This window comes from Giraffa tippelskirchi, chromosome 4 (assembly GCF_054371585.1).
Source record: "Giraffa tippelskirchi isolate mGirTip1 chromosome 4, T2T-mGirTip1v1.2.pri, whole genome shotgun sequence".
Lineage (NCBI taxonomy): Eukaryota > Metazoa > Chordata > Mammalia > Artiodactyla > Giraffidae > Giraffa > Giraffa tippelskirchi.
Genome location: NC_137278.1, coordinates 204,896,861 through 204,912,623, shown reverse-complemented (window position 1 = coordinate 204,912,623; position 15,763 = coordinate 204,896,861). Strand labels below are relative to the sequence as shown.

The window sequence follows — 15,763 nt, the reverse complement described above, 5'->3', positions numbered from 1 at the left end:
TACCAACCAGTCCGCCCTGGAAGGGTCTTTGGTTAAAGTGCACGATTTCATCTTCACTCGCTTGAGCACACTGTTCCTATTCCTCAGCTGCTCATCTTTTTCCTTAATTTTGGCCCTCTTTCCTCTAGTTGCGCTATCATTGCATTTGAAGTCGCTGCACTTTTTGAAGTATTTGTGTGAAGTTCAGTTCAGTCACTCAGTCGTGTCCGATTCTTTGCGACCCCATGAATCGCAGCACGCCAGGCCTCCCTGTCCATCACCAACTCCGGGAGTTTACCCAAACTCATGTCCATCGAGTCGGTGATGCCATCCAGCCATCTCATCCTCTGTCGTCCCCTTCTCCTCCTGCCCCCAATCCTTCCCAGCATTAGGGTCTTTTCCAATGAGTCAACTCTTCTCATGAGGTGGCCAAAGTATTGGAGTTTCAGCTTCAACATCAGTCCTTCCAATGAACACTCAGGACTGATCTCCTTTAGCATGGACTGGTTGGATCTCCTTGCAGTCCAAGGGACTCTCAAGAGTCTTCTCCAGTATTTGCCACTTATTCTTACCTATCTTTCCTTACCCGCAGAAGCATCTGTACTTTCTGTCACCCTCCCATCTCTAGACCAGGCTCCACTTTTTCATCTCTAATCCTGCAGAGGTATGACTCTGCTTGATCAGTCTTAAATCTTGTGTTGACTTATTTGAAATCTCATATTTTCTCTTGAAAGAAAATTGAAGAGTGATGGATTGTGTTTAACTCCACTGTTTAAACCAGAAGAGATAGGATTTGCTTCTTTGTCGTAATCGTAAAGAACAACACATCTGTGGAAACACCACCACAGCTTTAACCAGACTAGAATATAGAAAAATTGTGTGAGACGAAACCTTACAAAGCAAGTTTTATGAAATTAATGATTCCATGTTAGGAATTCAGTTATTTGTTTTCTTGCCGGAGTATTGGAAAACCAGAGTAAATTAAGGTATTGAGGGCATATGTATCTTCATTCAACAAATTCATTAAGTATGTACCGAGTCCTGTTGTAAATGGGAGAGACACGGTGATGAGGAGTCAAACACCCGGTAGGGAAATAATACACAAGTCAACAAACACATCAGAAAATTGCAGGTATCAGTAAGTCAAAAAAAGTGAGACTGAGGGGAGATGGAGGCAATATTAAAATGGGTGATTAGATAAGGCCCCTATGAGGAGGAACATTTCAGCTGAATTCCTTCCAAGGGCCTAAAAGACCCTGGATGATATGCTTCCCATTCATTTTACTGTACTTTTTCCTTTAATGGTACATGTACCTTCTTTTTGTTTACTCATGTATTAGATTTATTGCTTCTGTGTGTTTTGCTAAGAGAAGGAATATTTTATATTATTCTCTTTATTTTTGACTGCCCTGTGCAGGTTGTGGGATCTGTTTCCCGACCAGGGTTTGAACCTGGGCCCTTAGTGGTGAAAGCTTGGTGTCCTAGCCTGGGAATTCCCTGTTGTTTTAATGATAACAAATACTCCTAGAACAGTGCTTGGTCCGTTGTATGTGCCCACTGGGTTGAATGAATAAATTTGAAGCTTACGGAGCAAGGTGGGGGGTGTATGGTTAAGAGATATGAGACAGGCAGGTAGGGGTCAGATCAGGTGGGGATATTATTGTAGATGTTATTGGAAGGCATTGGAGGGGTACAGTGTAAGGGAGGGGACTAACAGTGACATGTGTGCATGTGCACATGTGCTCAGTCATGTCCTAGTCTTTGCAACCCCCTGGACTGTAGCCCACCAGGCTCCTCTGCCCATGGGATTTTCTAAGCAAGATACTGGAGTAGGTTGCCATTTTCAGGGGATCTTCCCGACCCAGGGATTGAATCCATGTCTCTTGTGTCTCCTGCATTGACAGATGGATTCTTTACCACTGCGCCACCTGGGAATCCCAACAGTGACTTAATCTTATTTAAATTTTGAAAGTTTTTAAACTTTGTTGGAAGAAGGTATTGTAGAGATACAGGAGAGGAAGCAGCAACAGTTTGCAAGTTGTTTGCTCTGTGAAGAGCTACAGTGGGCTGTTCCATTAAGCTATGAAAGCCTCATGTACTGATCTCGCCTTTGGAGATTTTCCTGGCTGCGATGATTGGCCATGCCGTTCTGTATACTAGCTCCTGCTGCATAAACTAAAAAACTTTTTGTAGACCCCATATAGATTTTTACCCTTCATAATTTTACTTAGTTTACAGTGCAGTAGGTTGTAATTTCAGTTTAGTTCTGTTCAGTTGATCCACCCATTCATTCATTCAACAAATATTTCTAAAATATTCACAGAACCTGCTGTGTGTCAACTATATCATACTGATCTAGATTAAAAGGTATCTGATATTCTAAGAACTTGGAAAAGTCCCTTTTCATCACTGAATTTACCATATGTAGCAAGAGAGGCAATAGTCAGTTAATGATAATCACAATGAATTTTAGGAAAGGAGAAGTAAAGGGTGTCTTCAACCAGAAAGACTGCCTGGAAGGTAGAGGAAGTCCTCTTAGAGGAAATGGTTTGAGATTGAAGGAGAGCCAGACAGAGTGGATGCAGTGGTATGCTGGTAAAAAAAACAAAACAAAACAGCTCTTCGGACTTCCTTCGTGGTCCAGTAAGACTGTGAGCACCTGATGCTGGGGGCCCAGGTTCAATCGCTGGTCAGGGAATTGGATCCCATGTGCCAAAACTAACAGTTTGCATGCTGCAACTAAAAATCCTGTGTACAACAACTGAGACCTGGCACAGCCAAATGAATAAATACTAAAAACAAACAAACAAACAAAACCAGTTCTTAAAAAAGAAAGTTCTGATTTGTAGCTTTAGCAGTCAGACTGCAAAATTCCCAAAAGGTTAACAATTGCTCCTGCAAACTGATGCAGTTTGGCTCCAGCAGTCACACACACTGAAGGGTGGAAGAAGGTGCCATTCCAGGTAGAGTCAACAGCATACAGAAGCAGCTGCAAGCATAGAATGCATAGTACACTCGTAAAGAAGCCTGGAATGGCTCAAGTATGGAGAGAACCAGTGTGATATAAGAGTCTGCAAAGATGTGCAAGAATTAATTGTTAGCATCCAGTTCCGTAAGTTGGTATCTTGAAATTGGCCATAATCGTTGTATTTATGCCATGGAAATTGGCAAATGCTACAACCAGGGATTCCCTTATCCTTCTTGAGAAAGTTGATAAACATTTACCACTGGTATGAACCAGGTCGTGCAACAATGTTCGGTACCCCATGTGAAAAGCTTTGGTCTTTATCCGAAGTAATGAGAAACCACTGAAGGATTTTAACCAGTCTCATGGTCAGATGGGGCTTCCCAGGTGGCACTAGTGGTAAAGAACCCGGCTGCTAACGCAGGAGATATAAGCGATGCGGGTTCGATCCCTGGTTCAGGAAGATCCCTTAGAGGGTGGCACGGCAACCCACTCCAGTATTCTTGTCTGGAGAATCCCGTGTCCATAGGGTCACAAAGAGTCGGACACGACTGAAGTGACTCAGCACAGGCTCAGTAGCTGTGGCTCAGGGGCTTTGTTTCTCCGAGGCATGTGAAGTCTTCCTGGATTGGGGATTGAGTGTCTCCTCATTGGCAGGCAGATTCTTAACCACTGAGCCACCTGGAAGGCCCCCCCCCCCGCCGGTTTTCTTAGGCTGTAATTGACAAAACTGTAAGATGTTTAAAGTGTACATCCTGATGATTTGATACATGTATGTATTGTGAAAAGATGTCTCCCATCCAGTTAATTAACACATCCATCAACTCACAAATTTTTTTTTTTTTTGTGAGAACATTCAGGTTCTACTTTCTCAGCAGATTTCAATTTTACAATACAATGTTATCAAGTATAGTCACCATGTTATATGTTACATCCTTGAGTAAATCTAATCCATTGGTTCCCCCTTCTATGACCGATAAGATTATCCCAAGTTTGCCAACATGATTTTGTGACAGTCTTCAATGAATGCTTTGTAAAACAAAATACTTTGTAAAACAAAAGTTGCATTTAAAGCTATGAACTTTAGATTTGAAAATAACATAAACACCAACCATACATTCTTATACTGTTTTATAGTTTATTTTTAAAATGACAGTAACAAATGCTCTTCCCTTGTTGGGGAATGATGTATTTATTTTCAGTCAATAGCTCCTTAAAAAGTAACAGCATTTTGTCCAAATTGAACTTATATAATTGCACAAAAGTCAAACAAAGCATTAAGAAAGATTGTAGTTCTCTCAGCTCCTCATGAAGCAAACCCCAAAAGGCCTGGGTTTCAGTGGAGACCCCTGACCTGAATAATACTGATGCTCACCCCGAGTTCCTCAGGGACACACAGGCAGAGGTGAGAGCAGCCAGGAAGACCCACATGCTTTGTGATAGTGGAATTCTGCTCTACCACTAGGGCTTAATGATATAGTCATGTTCTCATATTAGAATTATTAAGCACTTCAGCTTGAAGTATATTTGTTCAGGCTTAAAATGCACCCTTATCAGCTTACATTCTGGGATACAGATCCCCACTTCAGGAAACTAAAAAAAAACAAACATAGAACCACGCTATAAAAACCTCTTCCAAGCAAGGTCCTTTATGCTGCCACCCCTGGGCCCTCACGTAGTTTCTAACATACATGCAAAAAAATAAGTTACATGATCGTTGATCATATGCCAGTTGAGGGATGGTCGAGTCTAACTCAAAGCCCAACTCTTGTTTTATTGACAGCAGTTACTGGGAGGCCTTTGAAGTCACAGCTGGGCTGGTGAGAAGCCACTATGCTATGCTTGGGATCTGACATGGACACAGGACAGGGAGAGGCAGCACTCAGGCATCATATCTGCAATCTTTTATTATAAGGAGGATGTTGGTTATGTATGTTTCAAAATATGTAACAAAGCCCATTTTTTAAATTTTAATGAGATATAGTGTCTTTATCTGTGGATTTAACTTATTTTATGGCTTTTAAACCCAATTAACATATAATGTCTATAGTAGGAATTTTCCTTTTCTGACCATACAAAAGTTAATGAAAAGATAGTATTTTGAAAGAAGACACACGAAGACAGGTTTAAGTCACCCTGAGAGGTACCTTCCTAACTTGGGTACAACTATGGGAAGAAGAGAGTTATTATTCTACTTCTTAACTGCTGTGTTTCAAATAAAAAAACATAGTTACAGTTTATCACAGGGAAAAATAGCAACTTCTGAATACTTTCACACCCATAAAAGTATGCGGCAGAGGCAACAAATGCTCATCTCCTAGCCTATTCTTCCCTAATGCAAATATTTTCTTAAATTTATGTTCTAACAGGATGTTTTATACATCTTGGGCTCATATTCAGGTTTAAAGGAGGTGAACACACTAGTTCCTACAGCTGCCCCCTATGACTGAAGCTCCCAAATAAACCATCTGCAGGAGTCTAGCCCCGTTCACTCTGCAAACTGAGTTGAACATAACTGCATTCAATGCTGTATGGAGGGAAACGCTAGCCTTTCCCATTGCCCATCCAGTGCTAACGTCCAAGGAAGGAAAGGATCAGAGGGTGTTTACAGCTGCTGGCTGGGTTCCATGTTTTGCTTTTATCAGCACTAGAGGAAATCACAGAATGATAACCGGGTGCTGTTCCCCTCTTAAGAGGGTAAGCAGAGGATCTGCTCTTGGCCAGAGAGGCAGCTTCAAGGCTGTGCTCTGAGGATCAGTGTGGTAAGAGTCTATAAGGACAGCAAGGATATCTGCGAAAGGAGTGCTCTTTAGACTGAAAACAGACAGATGGCGGTCTGGATCTAGAGCATACACATATACTTTTCTTTCTCTCACATTTCCTTCCTTATCAAGAATTTAAACACCTTCCAGGTCCCAGGCAACCAAACAGTAAGAAAAGCTCAAAAATGTTTTGTTCGATAGCCAGTGTTGATGGAATCTGGACTGTGGCTGGAGAACACCAGTGCCCTGAGGGGTCACATGGGCTCCTGAACAGGTAAGGCAGGTATTATGGAAGGTACATACTGGCCACCCACAATCACTGACAGGTGGCTTTCAGTGTAGGCAAAGACTCTGGTGATTAGCTCGAAGTATAAGCATTACACAAAAATCTTATGATATTAGGTGGATCTCAGGAAAAGTGCAGAAGGGAAAGGACCTGGAGAGGAGAGAATTTTCCACAAGTGCCAACTGGAATGCATGGACATATGTAACCAACATCTTTCGTTATATCTTAACATTAACCTTGTCTTGGTCATTAATTCTACAGAATCAATGTTAATAAAGTTGTAGTAACATACACTCCAAAAATGCAATTTTTCCAAATTTCTAGCCACAGAAAACAAAAAGGACAACACACACAATCATACAGACTCACACAGCTGCAGCACTCCCCAATGGAACACATGTACAAGGGTCCACACCGAGACCCCCGGAAAGCACACAGGCACAGATGCCTGCGTCCACCCCTCTTGCACCTGAGACCCACGTGGGCTGCTGTGAGAGTCAAGAGGCCCTACTGCATATCTGTTCGATGTCCTTCATCTCTTTGGGACAATCTGCAGAGAGGATGAGCGGGGACGCTTCAGTCACCACCACATCATCCTCAATTCGTACACCGAGACCACGGAACCTCTCAGGGGCGTCTTGGTCATCCTCCAGAATATAAATTCCTGAGAAGGAGAAAAAAGAAGTAGAATGTTTGGTTCAAAAATAGCAGTGACTTGATTGGGGGCAAGTACGTTAACCTCTTTGTGTTACAATTCATCTGTAAAGCCAGGATCCTAACAATACCTACTAATAGAAATGTGGAGCAAAAGTGAGATAATCGATATAAAAATGTCTGGTACATAAACTATAAAAAAATGTTGCCTAACATTACTACAACTATTATTATAGTTATTTTGTGTTATTAGTCTACAAGATCTCTGCGACTACAATAATGTTGATCATGATTCTGTCACGTGCTAATGGCTCAAACAGGACACTAAAATTACTTTATGAGTATGTCAATATATGCTGGGAACTAGTAAATTACATAAATGCATTCTTTCTTTGCCTAACAGTCCCTTGGAAGAAGGGCACTTTGCGAAAATAAGGACATAAGGCATTTTATCATGTATTTAAAAAACACTTACTAGAAATTATTAGTCTCAACAACCAGAAGATGCAGAAATACTCAAATAAGTCATAAATGTAACTGATGCACATGATGTAAAGAGGGAAAAAGGAAGACTTTAATGAACATCTGAAAAATTCAAAAAGGCCAAGGTTCCCTTTCTAATCATAAAATCAGACAGATACCAGGTCTTTTCATTTTAAGAAACTGTAAACTTCCTGTTCTATACTCACAGATGCTGTTCTGTGATAAGAAAAAGACCAGCATAGGAAAGTGTAGTCAAAGTCTAAGGAAGTGCCAACTTGATTGGACTAAATGATAAATAAGGCCACAGATAGCAACATACGCCTGGGCTCAAAGGGAAGCTAAAAGATGTGTCCCAGCTATAAATTTATAATTTAGATGTGCAAACACTTGAAATCTAAGACTGAGATCTGCTTTCATGACAGAAACAGCATCGGTGTTTAACTTGTCGTCTCCATCTTCATACTCCACCATGGCCACTACTTCTCTCCTGTCCAACGCCCACCATCATTCAAGCTGGGGAACCATCAGACTGCCCGCTCTCTCTGAAGCCCGGGAGAAAGGGTCTGGATACTGAAGAGTAGAATAATGCAGGCAGTTCCATGCAGTTTGCAGAGGAGCTGAAACTGTGAACATGGGGAATCTGAGAGTCTCTGAAGGCAAGTGCCAGGGGTTCACAAGCGTCAGCAGCCCACCACAAAAGGAAGACTAGTACAAACTGGTCCTGGCAAAGGCAGAGTTAAAAAAAAGATTTCTTTCTTAATATCTACTGATAGGAAGTATTCCCCATCTGTTGTTTATTGGAGAAGTCAAATTAAACAAATTGTGTGATGTTAAATAAAAAAGCTCAAGGAAGATCTAAAATAAAGTTCCCTTCTACACTGGAGAGATTCATTTTCCTGTTTCTTCTAATTTAATTACATTGGTTCACGTAAGAAGAAAGTGTTTACCCTTCTATCTAACACTAGGCTGTTGGCACCTCCCCTTACCTGGCTCCACGGTGATTACCATACCGGGCTGGAGAGGGAGGGCACGGGGCATGTCTGGAGTGTCGTGGACATCCATCCCCAGGTAATGGCCAACATGATGCGGGCAGTATTTTCGAGCAGCCTGGAAATGATATGACCACAGTGTTATTAGAGCAATGACCCTTAAGGGAAAAGTGCGGCCAGTGTAAATCCATGCTGCTGCTGCTGCTAAGTCGCTTCAGTCGTGTCCGACTCTGTGCGACCCCAAGGACTGCAGCCTACCAGGCTCCTCCGTCCATGGGATTTTTCAGGCAAGAGTACTGGAGTGGGTTGCCATCGCCTTCTCTGTGTAAATCCATGAGGTATGTGTTAATACTGCCCCCTGCCCTCAGCTCTGCCACTTGGGTCATCTGTCCTTGGGCTAATACTTAAGAGACTGAAAACTGCCACCTCTTGTATGTAATTCTGCCAATGGCATTCTATTAATAACTAATCCACATTTCTGTTCCTACCATTTCATACTGCTGCTGCTGCTGCTGCTGCTAAGTCGCTTCAGTTGTGTCCGACTCTGTGCAACCCCATGGACTGTAGCCTACCAGGCTCCTCCATTCATGGGATTTTCCAGGCAAGAGTACTGGAGTGGGGTGCCATTGCCTTCTCTGCCATTTCATACTGCTAAGTCACTTCAGTCGTGTCTGACTCTGTGCGACCCCATAGACGGCAGCCCACCAGGCTCCGCCGTCCCTGGGATTCTCCAGGCAACAACACTGGAGTGGGTTGCCATTTCCTTCTCCAATGCATGAAAGTGAAAAGTGAAAGTGAAGTCACTCAGTCGTGTCTGACTCTTAGTGACCCCATGGACTGCAGCCCACCAGGCTCCTCCATCCATGGGATTTGCCAGGCAAGAGTACTGGAGTGGGGTGCCAATGCCTTCTCCGCCATTTCATACTACACACATGCTAACTGGGGTTGCCCCAGTAATGACAATGGCAAGTGAAAATCTCTTTTCTGGTGGGGAGGGGAGATAATTATGTTAGAACAGTTCTTTTGCCAACATGCACACATCCCTCTCATGGAGCCTGCTCTGGAGACCCTAAGTATCTCACAGCAGCTTGTGGGGTAGGTAGGAAATGTCATATAACACAGTAATTATGAGGCATATACCAACCTGGGTACTTCTGTCCATTAATTAAAGATTTGTTGGCATGAACAGGAGGAATTACAGTTTCTTCCCTACTGATAAAAGAAGCCCTGGCAGTCTAACTTGGAGATAAGAGATGCCTTACTGGTCTGTCTGGCTTGACCACCTGGCATCTTAATTTAAAACTGAGTCTTTAAAGTTTTCTTCAACACCATCATACTTTGGACGCAGATGAAGTTCAGTAAAGACATGGCAACTGAGGATACTGTTAAAAGTCTAATGTTACTGAAGCCACACACACCTTTACCCTTCAACCCCTACTTTTCAAAATCATTAAAAAAGAATTAAAGAGTTAACCTCTCCTCCGTTTTATGTCCTTTTCCACCCTGTCTGTGACAGACTTCATTTCATGTTTTCTGAAGACTGAGCTAGTCACACAGTATGCAATGAACTGCATGTGCTGCCATCTCCTGGGAGAAAGAAGAACTGCGCCTTTTGTTTTAATCTATGTTCAAAAAAGTCCCTCTTACAGGTGAAGAATCACAAACTCTCATTTCTAAATTGAATTAGCTTTACATAGGATAAAACCCAAGCAGCATGTCAGGTGTTCTTGAGAACTGGGGTCGAAGGAAGTGAAGTACCTTGAAGGGATTCTTCTCCTTAATGTTCTTCGTGATCCCCAGCTCCTTTAGCTTCTGGCCTATCAATGTCAGCATCATGCTGTAGATGTTCTCCAAGCTGGTTCCAGGGCAACAGAGGGTCAGACAATCTCTCTGGACTTCGAGAACAGCTTCATAGAGCTCTGCCTGAGGTGACGTGAACCTGGCAACAGGCAAATCCAAGAAAGAGAATTTGGAACTGATATTGCAGGAAGTTTTCTTCTAAGTTTGATTAGAAAAACTCTCAACGGTTAGCAGATAGACATGGTGAAGTGAGAAGATGCACCCAGCCATGAATGCAGTTAGAGGGCCAGATTGGGCTTAACCTTGATCCTTCCCATTTTTTTTTTTTTAACCATTAAAAAAACACAAATACTAACAAAAACCCAAAAACCAACCAGTCAGCCAACCAACCAAAGAAAAAACAGAGTCTAAAGATCTACTTCTTACAGGCAAAGCAGATGTCATGGGATAAACTAGTTGATACTTTGGCTACTAGTAACTTACTAGTTTCTGCATGTCCTTAGAATAATCATTTCGGTAGCAGTAATAGAGGAAAACTCTAACCACTTACATCTTACCTATTACAGCTCTTCCTTCAAGGACAGATTTATAGCTGCAGTTTCTGCCAGCTTTTAGAAAGCTCTCTGGTAAAGTAATTAGCCCCCAACTAAAATAAATAAATTTATAAAAAATAAAATAAAATAAAATGATGTCTTCAAAAAAAAAAAAAAAGAAAGCTCTCTGGTGTCTTCAAATACTTGTTTTTATTTTTAGTTTTTTAATTTTTGGTTGCACTGGGTCTTTGTTGCTGCAAGCTGGCTTTCTCTAGCTGTAGAGTGGAGGCTACTTTGTTGTGGTGTGCAGGCTTCTCACTGTGGTGGCTTCTCTTCTTGTGGAGTGCAGGCTCCAGGCACATGGGCTTCAGTAACTGCAGCACGCAGCTTCCCTAGTTGTGGCGCAGGGGTTTAGCTGCTCCACAGCATGTGGAATCTTCCCGGACCAGAGCTCAAACCTGTGTGCCCTGCACTGGCAGGCGAATTCTTATCCACTGTACCACCAGAGAAGTTCTAAATGCTGTTTTTAATATTTTGTCCAGATTCTATAATTATTATCTGTGGAGGGTTAACCTGGCTAAACTATTCTACTGAAACCTAAATATTATTTTTGCAATCAGAAAATAAAAACTTTAAATTTATTTTTTTTTAAAAAGTGTGTGCACATGTTAACTAGGTGTCTTTACGTGCCTCATCCTATGATATGATGAATAAAGCAGTCTCAGAAAAGAATCAGGAGCTTCGTAAAGGCAGTTAACCTGAGCTGGAGGGATGCTGTTTATTTCTTTAGTCCTTTATTCCAAACATATCCGTTTTCTAACTCATATTCCTAAGAAGCGGTGGGATCTGTAGCAGCCCTACCTGCCATTGACAGGCCAGGTACGAGTGATGTCACTCACGTAGCAGGAAGACTCACAGCCTCCATCCAGCAGCACCATCTCCCCATCCTGGAACAAGAATAAGACAGGTAAACGAAGGTGACTTTATTACTGTCAGTTGTATCTTCTAACCTAAACTCTTTATGCCTTTCATTAAAAAAAAAAGCTCCAATTTAAAGGACATTAATCTTCTCTGGTTCCTTCTCACAAGAAACAGCATCTAAGTGTTTCATATGAATTCATGTTGGCTCAAGAAAGACAGCACTGTTAAGTGGTTAAGTGCGTTGGCTCTGGAACCATAGTGCTTGGGTTTGAATTACTAGATGCGAACATTAGCATATAATCAATGTTACCTCTGTCACTATTACTTAAGTAAGTTGGTATCCAAGGCCTTTATTCACATATAACTTACCCATTTAACTTCAGAATGTCACTCCCTCTTTTGCTCTCCATCAAAACATATGGTGGGAGCAAAAAAAGAAAAAAACCCCACTTTGCGTAAATCTCTGTTTTACCACTTGTCACATTATACTGAAATTTTCTGTTTATGCCTTTGAAGACAGGCCATATTTTATTCATATCTAAATAAGCACAGAACTTGGCACACAGTAGAATAATGGTCAGATAAATACATATATAATAATGACAAGAAGAATGAATGTGGTTTTTATTTCTGGCAAAATGTAGAATAAATTTTAGAAAAAAACTCAGTTCTGGATAAAAATATATTCTATGAAATGTTGACATTACATCACGTAAGAGATGTCTTAAAGACTTTTTTTCCTTGAATAAAGACAACCCAGAACTGAAACTAGGGCTGGGAGTGATAAGGTAAGTATTACAGTATATAGGAAAGAAAGTGTCTGCAGAGTGGGGAAGATGAGCAGGAGATTCCTTCAGTAACCCAGGACATTCACAGGGGATAACAGGGCCCTGGGTGATCAGGACCCACTTCACTTCTGACAAAAGCATATGCAAATAATATTTAGAGGAAATGGCCCACAAATTTGGGACTGTACAACTTCCCCAAAATAACAACAAGCAAACATGAGCTCACAACCAGAGGCTGTCACTGTCAAGTAAACGAGGCAGCAGGTCACTGTCAGTGAGAGTCAGCAGGAACAATAAATACCAAATTCAGATCTTCCAGAATTCCAGGTAATGCAATTATCTGGAATTCATGACAGAATTGCTGTCATGAAGTGTTCAAAGAGATAAAGAATGGAATCAAAAAGATTAACAAGCAACAGTTCAGTGTGGGAAAGAATCCCTTAGAAGAAATGGAGTAGCCATCATGGTCAACAAGAGTCCGAAAAGCAGTACTTGGATGCAATCTCAAAAACGATAGAATGATCTCTGTTTGTTTCCAAGGCAAATCATTCAATATCACGGTAATCCAAGTCTATGCCCCGACCAGTAACGCCGAAGAAGCTGAGGTGGAATGGTTCTATGAAGACCTACAAGACCTCCTAGAACTAACACCCAAAAAAGATGTCCTTTTCATTATAGGGGACTGGAATGCAAAAGTAGGAAGTCAAGAAACACCTGGCGTAACAGGCAAATTTGGCCTTGGAGTACAGAATGAAGCAGGGCAAAGGCTAATAGAGTTTTACCAAGAGAACACACTGGTCATAGCAAACACCCTCTTCCAACAACACAACAGAAGACTCTACACGTGGACATCACCAGATGGTCAACACCGAAATCAGACTGATTATATTCTTTGCAGCCAAAGATGGAGAAGCTCTATACAGTCAGCAAAAACAAGACCAGGAGCTGACTGTGGCTCAGATCATGAACTGCTTATTGCCAAATTCAGACTTAAATTGAAGAAAGTAGGGAAAACCACTAATCCATTCAGGTATGACCTAGATCAAATCCCTTATGAGTATACAGTGGAAGTGACAAATAGATTTAAGGGACTAGATCTGATAGACAGAGTGCCTGACGAACTATGGACAGAGGTTCGTGACATTGTACAGGAGACAGGGATCAAGACAATCCCCATGGAAAAGAAATGCAAAAAAGCAAAATGGCTGTCTGAGGAGGCCTTACAGATAGCTGGGAAGACAAGCGAAGCAAAAAGCAAAGGAGAAAAGGAAAGACATTCCCATCTGAATGCAGAGTTCCAAAGAATAGCAAGGAGAGATAAGAAAGCCTTCCTCAGCAATCAATGCAAAGAAATAGAGGAAAACAGCAGATTGGGAAAGACTAGAGATCTCTTCAAGAAAATTAGAGATACCAAAGGAACATTTCATGCAAAGATAGGCTCGATAAAGGACAGAAATGGTATGGACCTAACAGAAGCAGAAGATATTAAGAAGAGGTGGCAAGAATGCACAGAAGAACTGTACAAAAAAGATCTTCACGACCCAGATAATCACGATGGTGTGATCACTCACCTAGAGCCAGACATCCTGGAATGTGAAGTCAAGTGGGCCTTAGAAAGCATCACTACAAACAAAGCTAGTGGAGGTGATGGAATTCCAGTTGAGCTATTTCAAATCCTCAAAGGTGATGCTGTGAAAGTGCTGCACTCAATATGCCAGCAAATTTGGAAAACTCAGCAGTGGCCACAGGACTGGAAAAGGTCAGTTTTCGTTCCAATCCCAAAGAAAGGCAATGCCAAAGAATGCTCAAACTACCGCACAATTGCACTCATCTCACATGCTAGTAAAGTAATGCTCAAAATTCTCCAAGCCAGGCTTCAGCAATACGTGAACCGTGAACTTCCAGATGTTCAAGCTGGTTTTAGAAAAGGCAGAGGAACCAGAGATCAAATTGCCAATATCCGCTGGATCATCGAAAAAGCAAGCGAGTTTCAGAAAAACATCTATTTCTGCTTTATTGACTATGCCAAAGCCTTTAACTGTGTGGATCACAATAAACTGTGGAAAATCCTGAAAGAGATGGGAATACCAGACCATCTGACCTGTCTCTTGAGAAACCTGTATGCAGGTCAGGAAGCAACAGTTACAACTGGACATGGAACGACAGACTGGTTCCAAATAGGAAAAGGAGTATGTCAAGGCTATATATTGTCACCCTGCTTAACTTATATGCAGAGTACATCATGAGAAACGCTGGGCTGGAAGAAACACAAGCTGGAATTAAGATTGCCGGGAAAAATATCAATAACCTCAGATATGCAGATAACACCACCCTTATGGCAGAAAGTGAAGAAGAACTAAAGAGCCTCTTGATGAAAGTGAAAGAGGAGAGTGAAAAAGTTGGCTTAAAGCTCAACGTTCAGAAAACTAAGATCATGGCATCTGGTCCCATCACTCCATGGGAAATAGATGGGGAAACAGTGGAAACACTGTCAGTCTTTATTTTTGGGGGCTCCAAAATCACGGCTAATGGTGATTGCAGCCATGAAATTAAAAGACGCTTACTCCTTGGAAGGAAGGTTATGGCCAACCTAGATAGCATATTTAAAAGCAGAGACATTACTTTGCCAACAAAAGTCCGTCTAGTCAAGGCTATGGTTTTTCCAGTGGTCATGCATGGATGTGAGAGTTGGATGGTGAAGAAAGCTGAGTGCCGCAGAATTGATGCTTTTGAACTGTGGTGTTGGAAAAGACTCTTGAGAGTTCCTTGGACTGCAAGGAGATCCAATCAATCCATCCTAAAAGAGATCAATCCTGGGTGTTCATTGGAAGGTCTGATGTTGAAGCTGAAACTCCAATACTTTGGCCACCTCATGCGAAGGGTTGACTCATTAGAAAAGACCCTGATGCTGGGTAGGATTGAGGGCAGGAGGAGAAGGGGACAACAGAGGATGAGATGGTTGGATGGCATCACTGACTCGATGGACATGGGTTTGGGTAGACTCCGGGAGTTGGTGATGGACAGGGAGGCCTGGCGTGCTGTGGTTCACGGGGTCGCAAAGAGTCGGACAGGACTGAGCGACTGAACAAGCAACAAGCGACAACTAAAAAATAACCATGTGGATTTGAAGGGAATGGAGATAAAAATAACTGCTGAAATAAAATACTAGGTGGATGGCTGAAGGAATAGGTTAGACAAATGAAAAAATCTAGTTTCCTAGAAGACAGACCTACCAAAATCCCCTAGAATATGACAGAGACAGACAAAGCCAATGTAAACATGAAAGAAAAGTTAGCTTACTGAAAACAGAAAAGAGGTTTAACCTATCAAGACAACTAACTGAAGTCCTTGAAGGAGTGAACAGAGAGACTATAGCAGAGATGATATCTAAAGAAATGTCTGAGCATTTCCTAGAACTGATAAAGACACGAATCTACAGATTCAGGAAGCAGAAGGTATCATAATGAGGACATGTAATAATAAATTTGTACTTAGAAATACAATAAAACTGAGAAATACCAAAGAAAAAGAAATCTTAATGTAGCAAAAAGTAAAAAGAAATTTCCCAAAGTAAAATAATAATTATTTTGTTTTCCAAAATCA

At 41.6% G+C, this 15,763-nt stretch overlaps 1 protein-coding gene across 13 annotated transcripts in view; it reads right to left on the bottom strand.

Annotated features, from left to right (window-relative positions):
- Nucleotides 1-4,068: 4,068 nt before the first annotated feature.
- XPNPEP3 (X-prolyl aminopeptidase 3) overlaps nt 4,069-15,763 on the bottom strand; it is a 48,893-nt gene continuing 37,198 nt past the window's right edge. For 9 of the 13 annotated variants that reach the window (XM_081587592.1, XM_081587587.1, XM_081587591.1 and 6 more), the window contains 4 exons: nt 11,313-11,398; nt 9,877-10,057; nt 8,116-8,236; nt 4,069-6,656 (listed from right to left, as the gene is read on the bottom strand). In XM_081587592.1, the coding sequence (XP_081443718.1) occupies nt 6,490-6,656; nt 8,116-8,236; nt 9,877-10,057; nt 11,313-11,398 (555 nt within the window). In that variant the 3' untranslated portion in view covers nt 4,069-6,489. Of the gene's footprint in view, nt 7,753-8,115; nt 8,237-9,876; nt 10,058-11,312; nt 11,399-15,763 lie in introns of all 13 variants that reach the window. The other 4 variants (XM_081587593.1, XM_081587594.1, XM_081587595.1 and 1 more) reach the window with 1 other exon arrangement.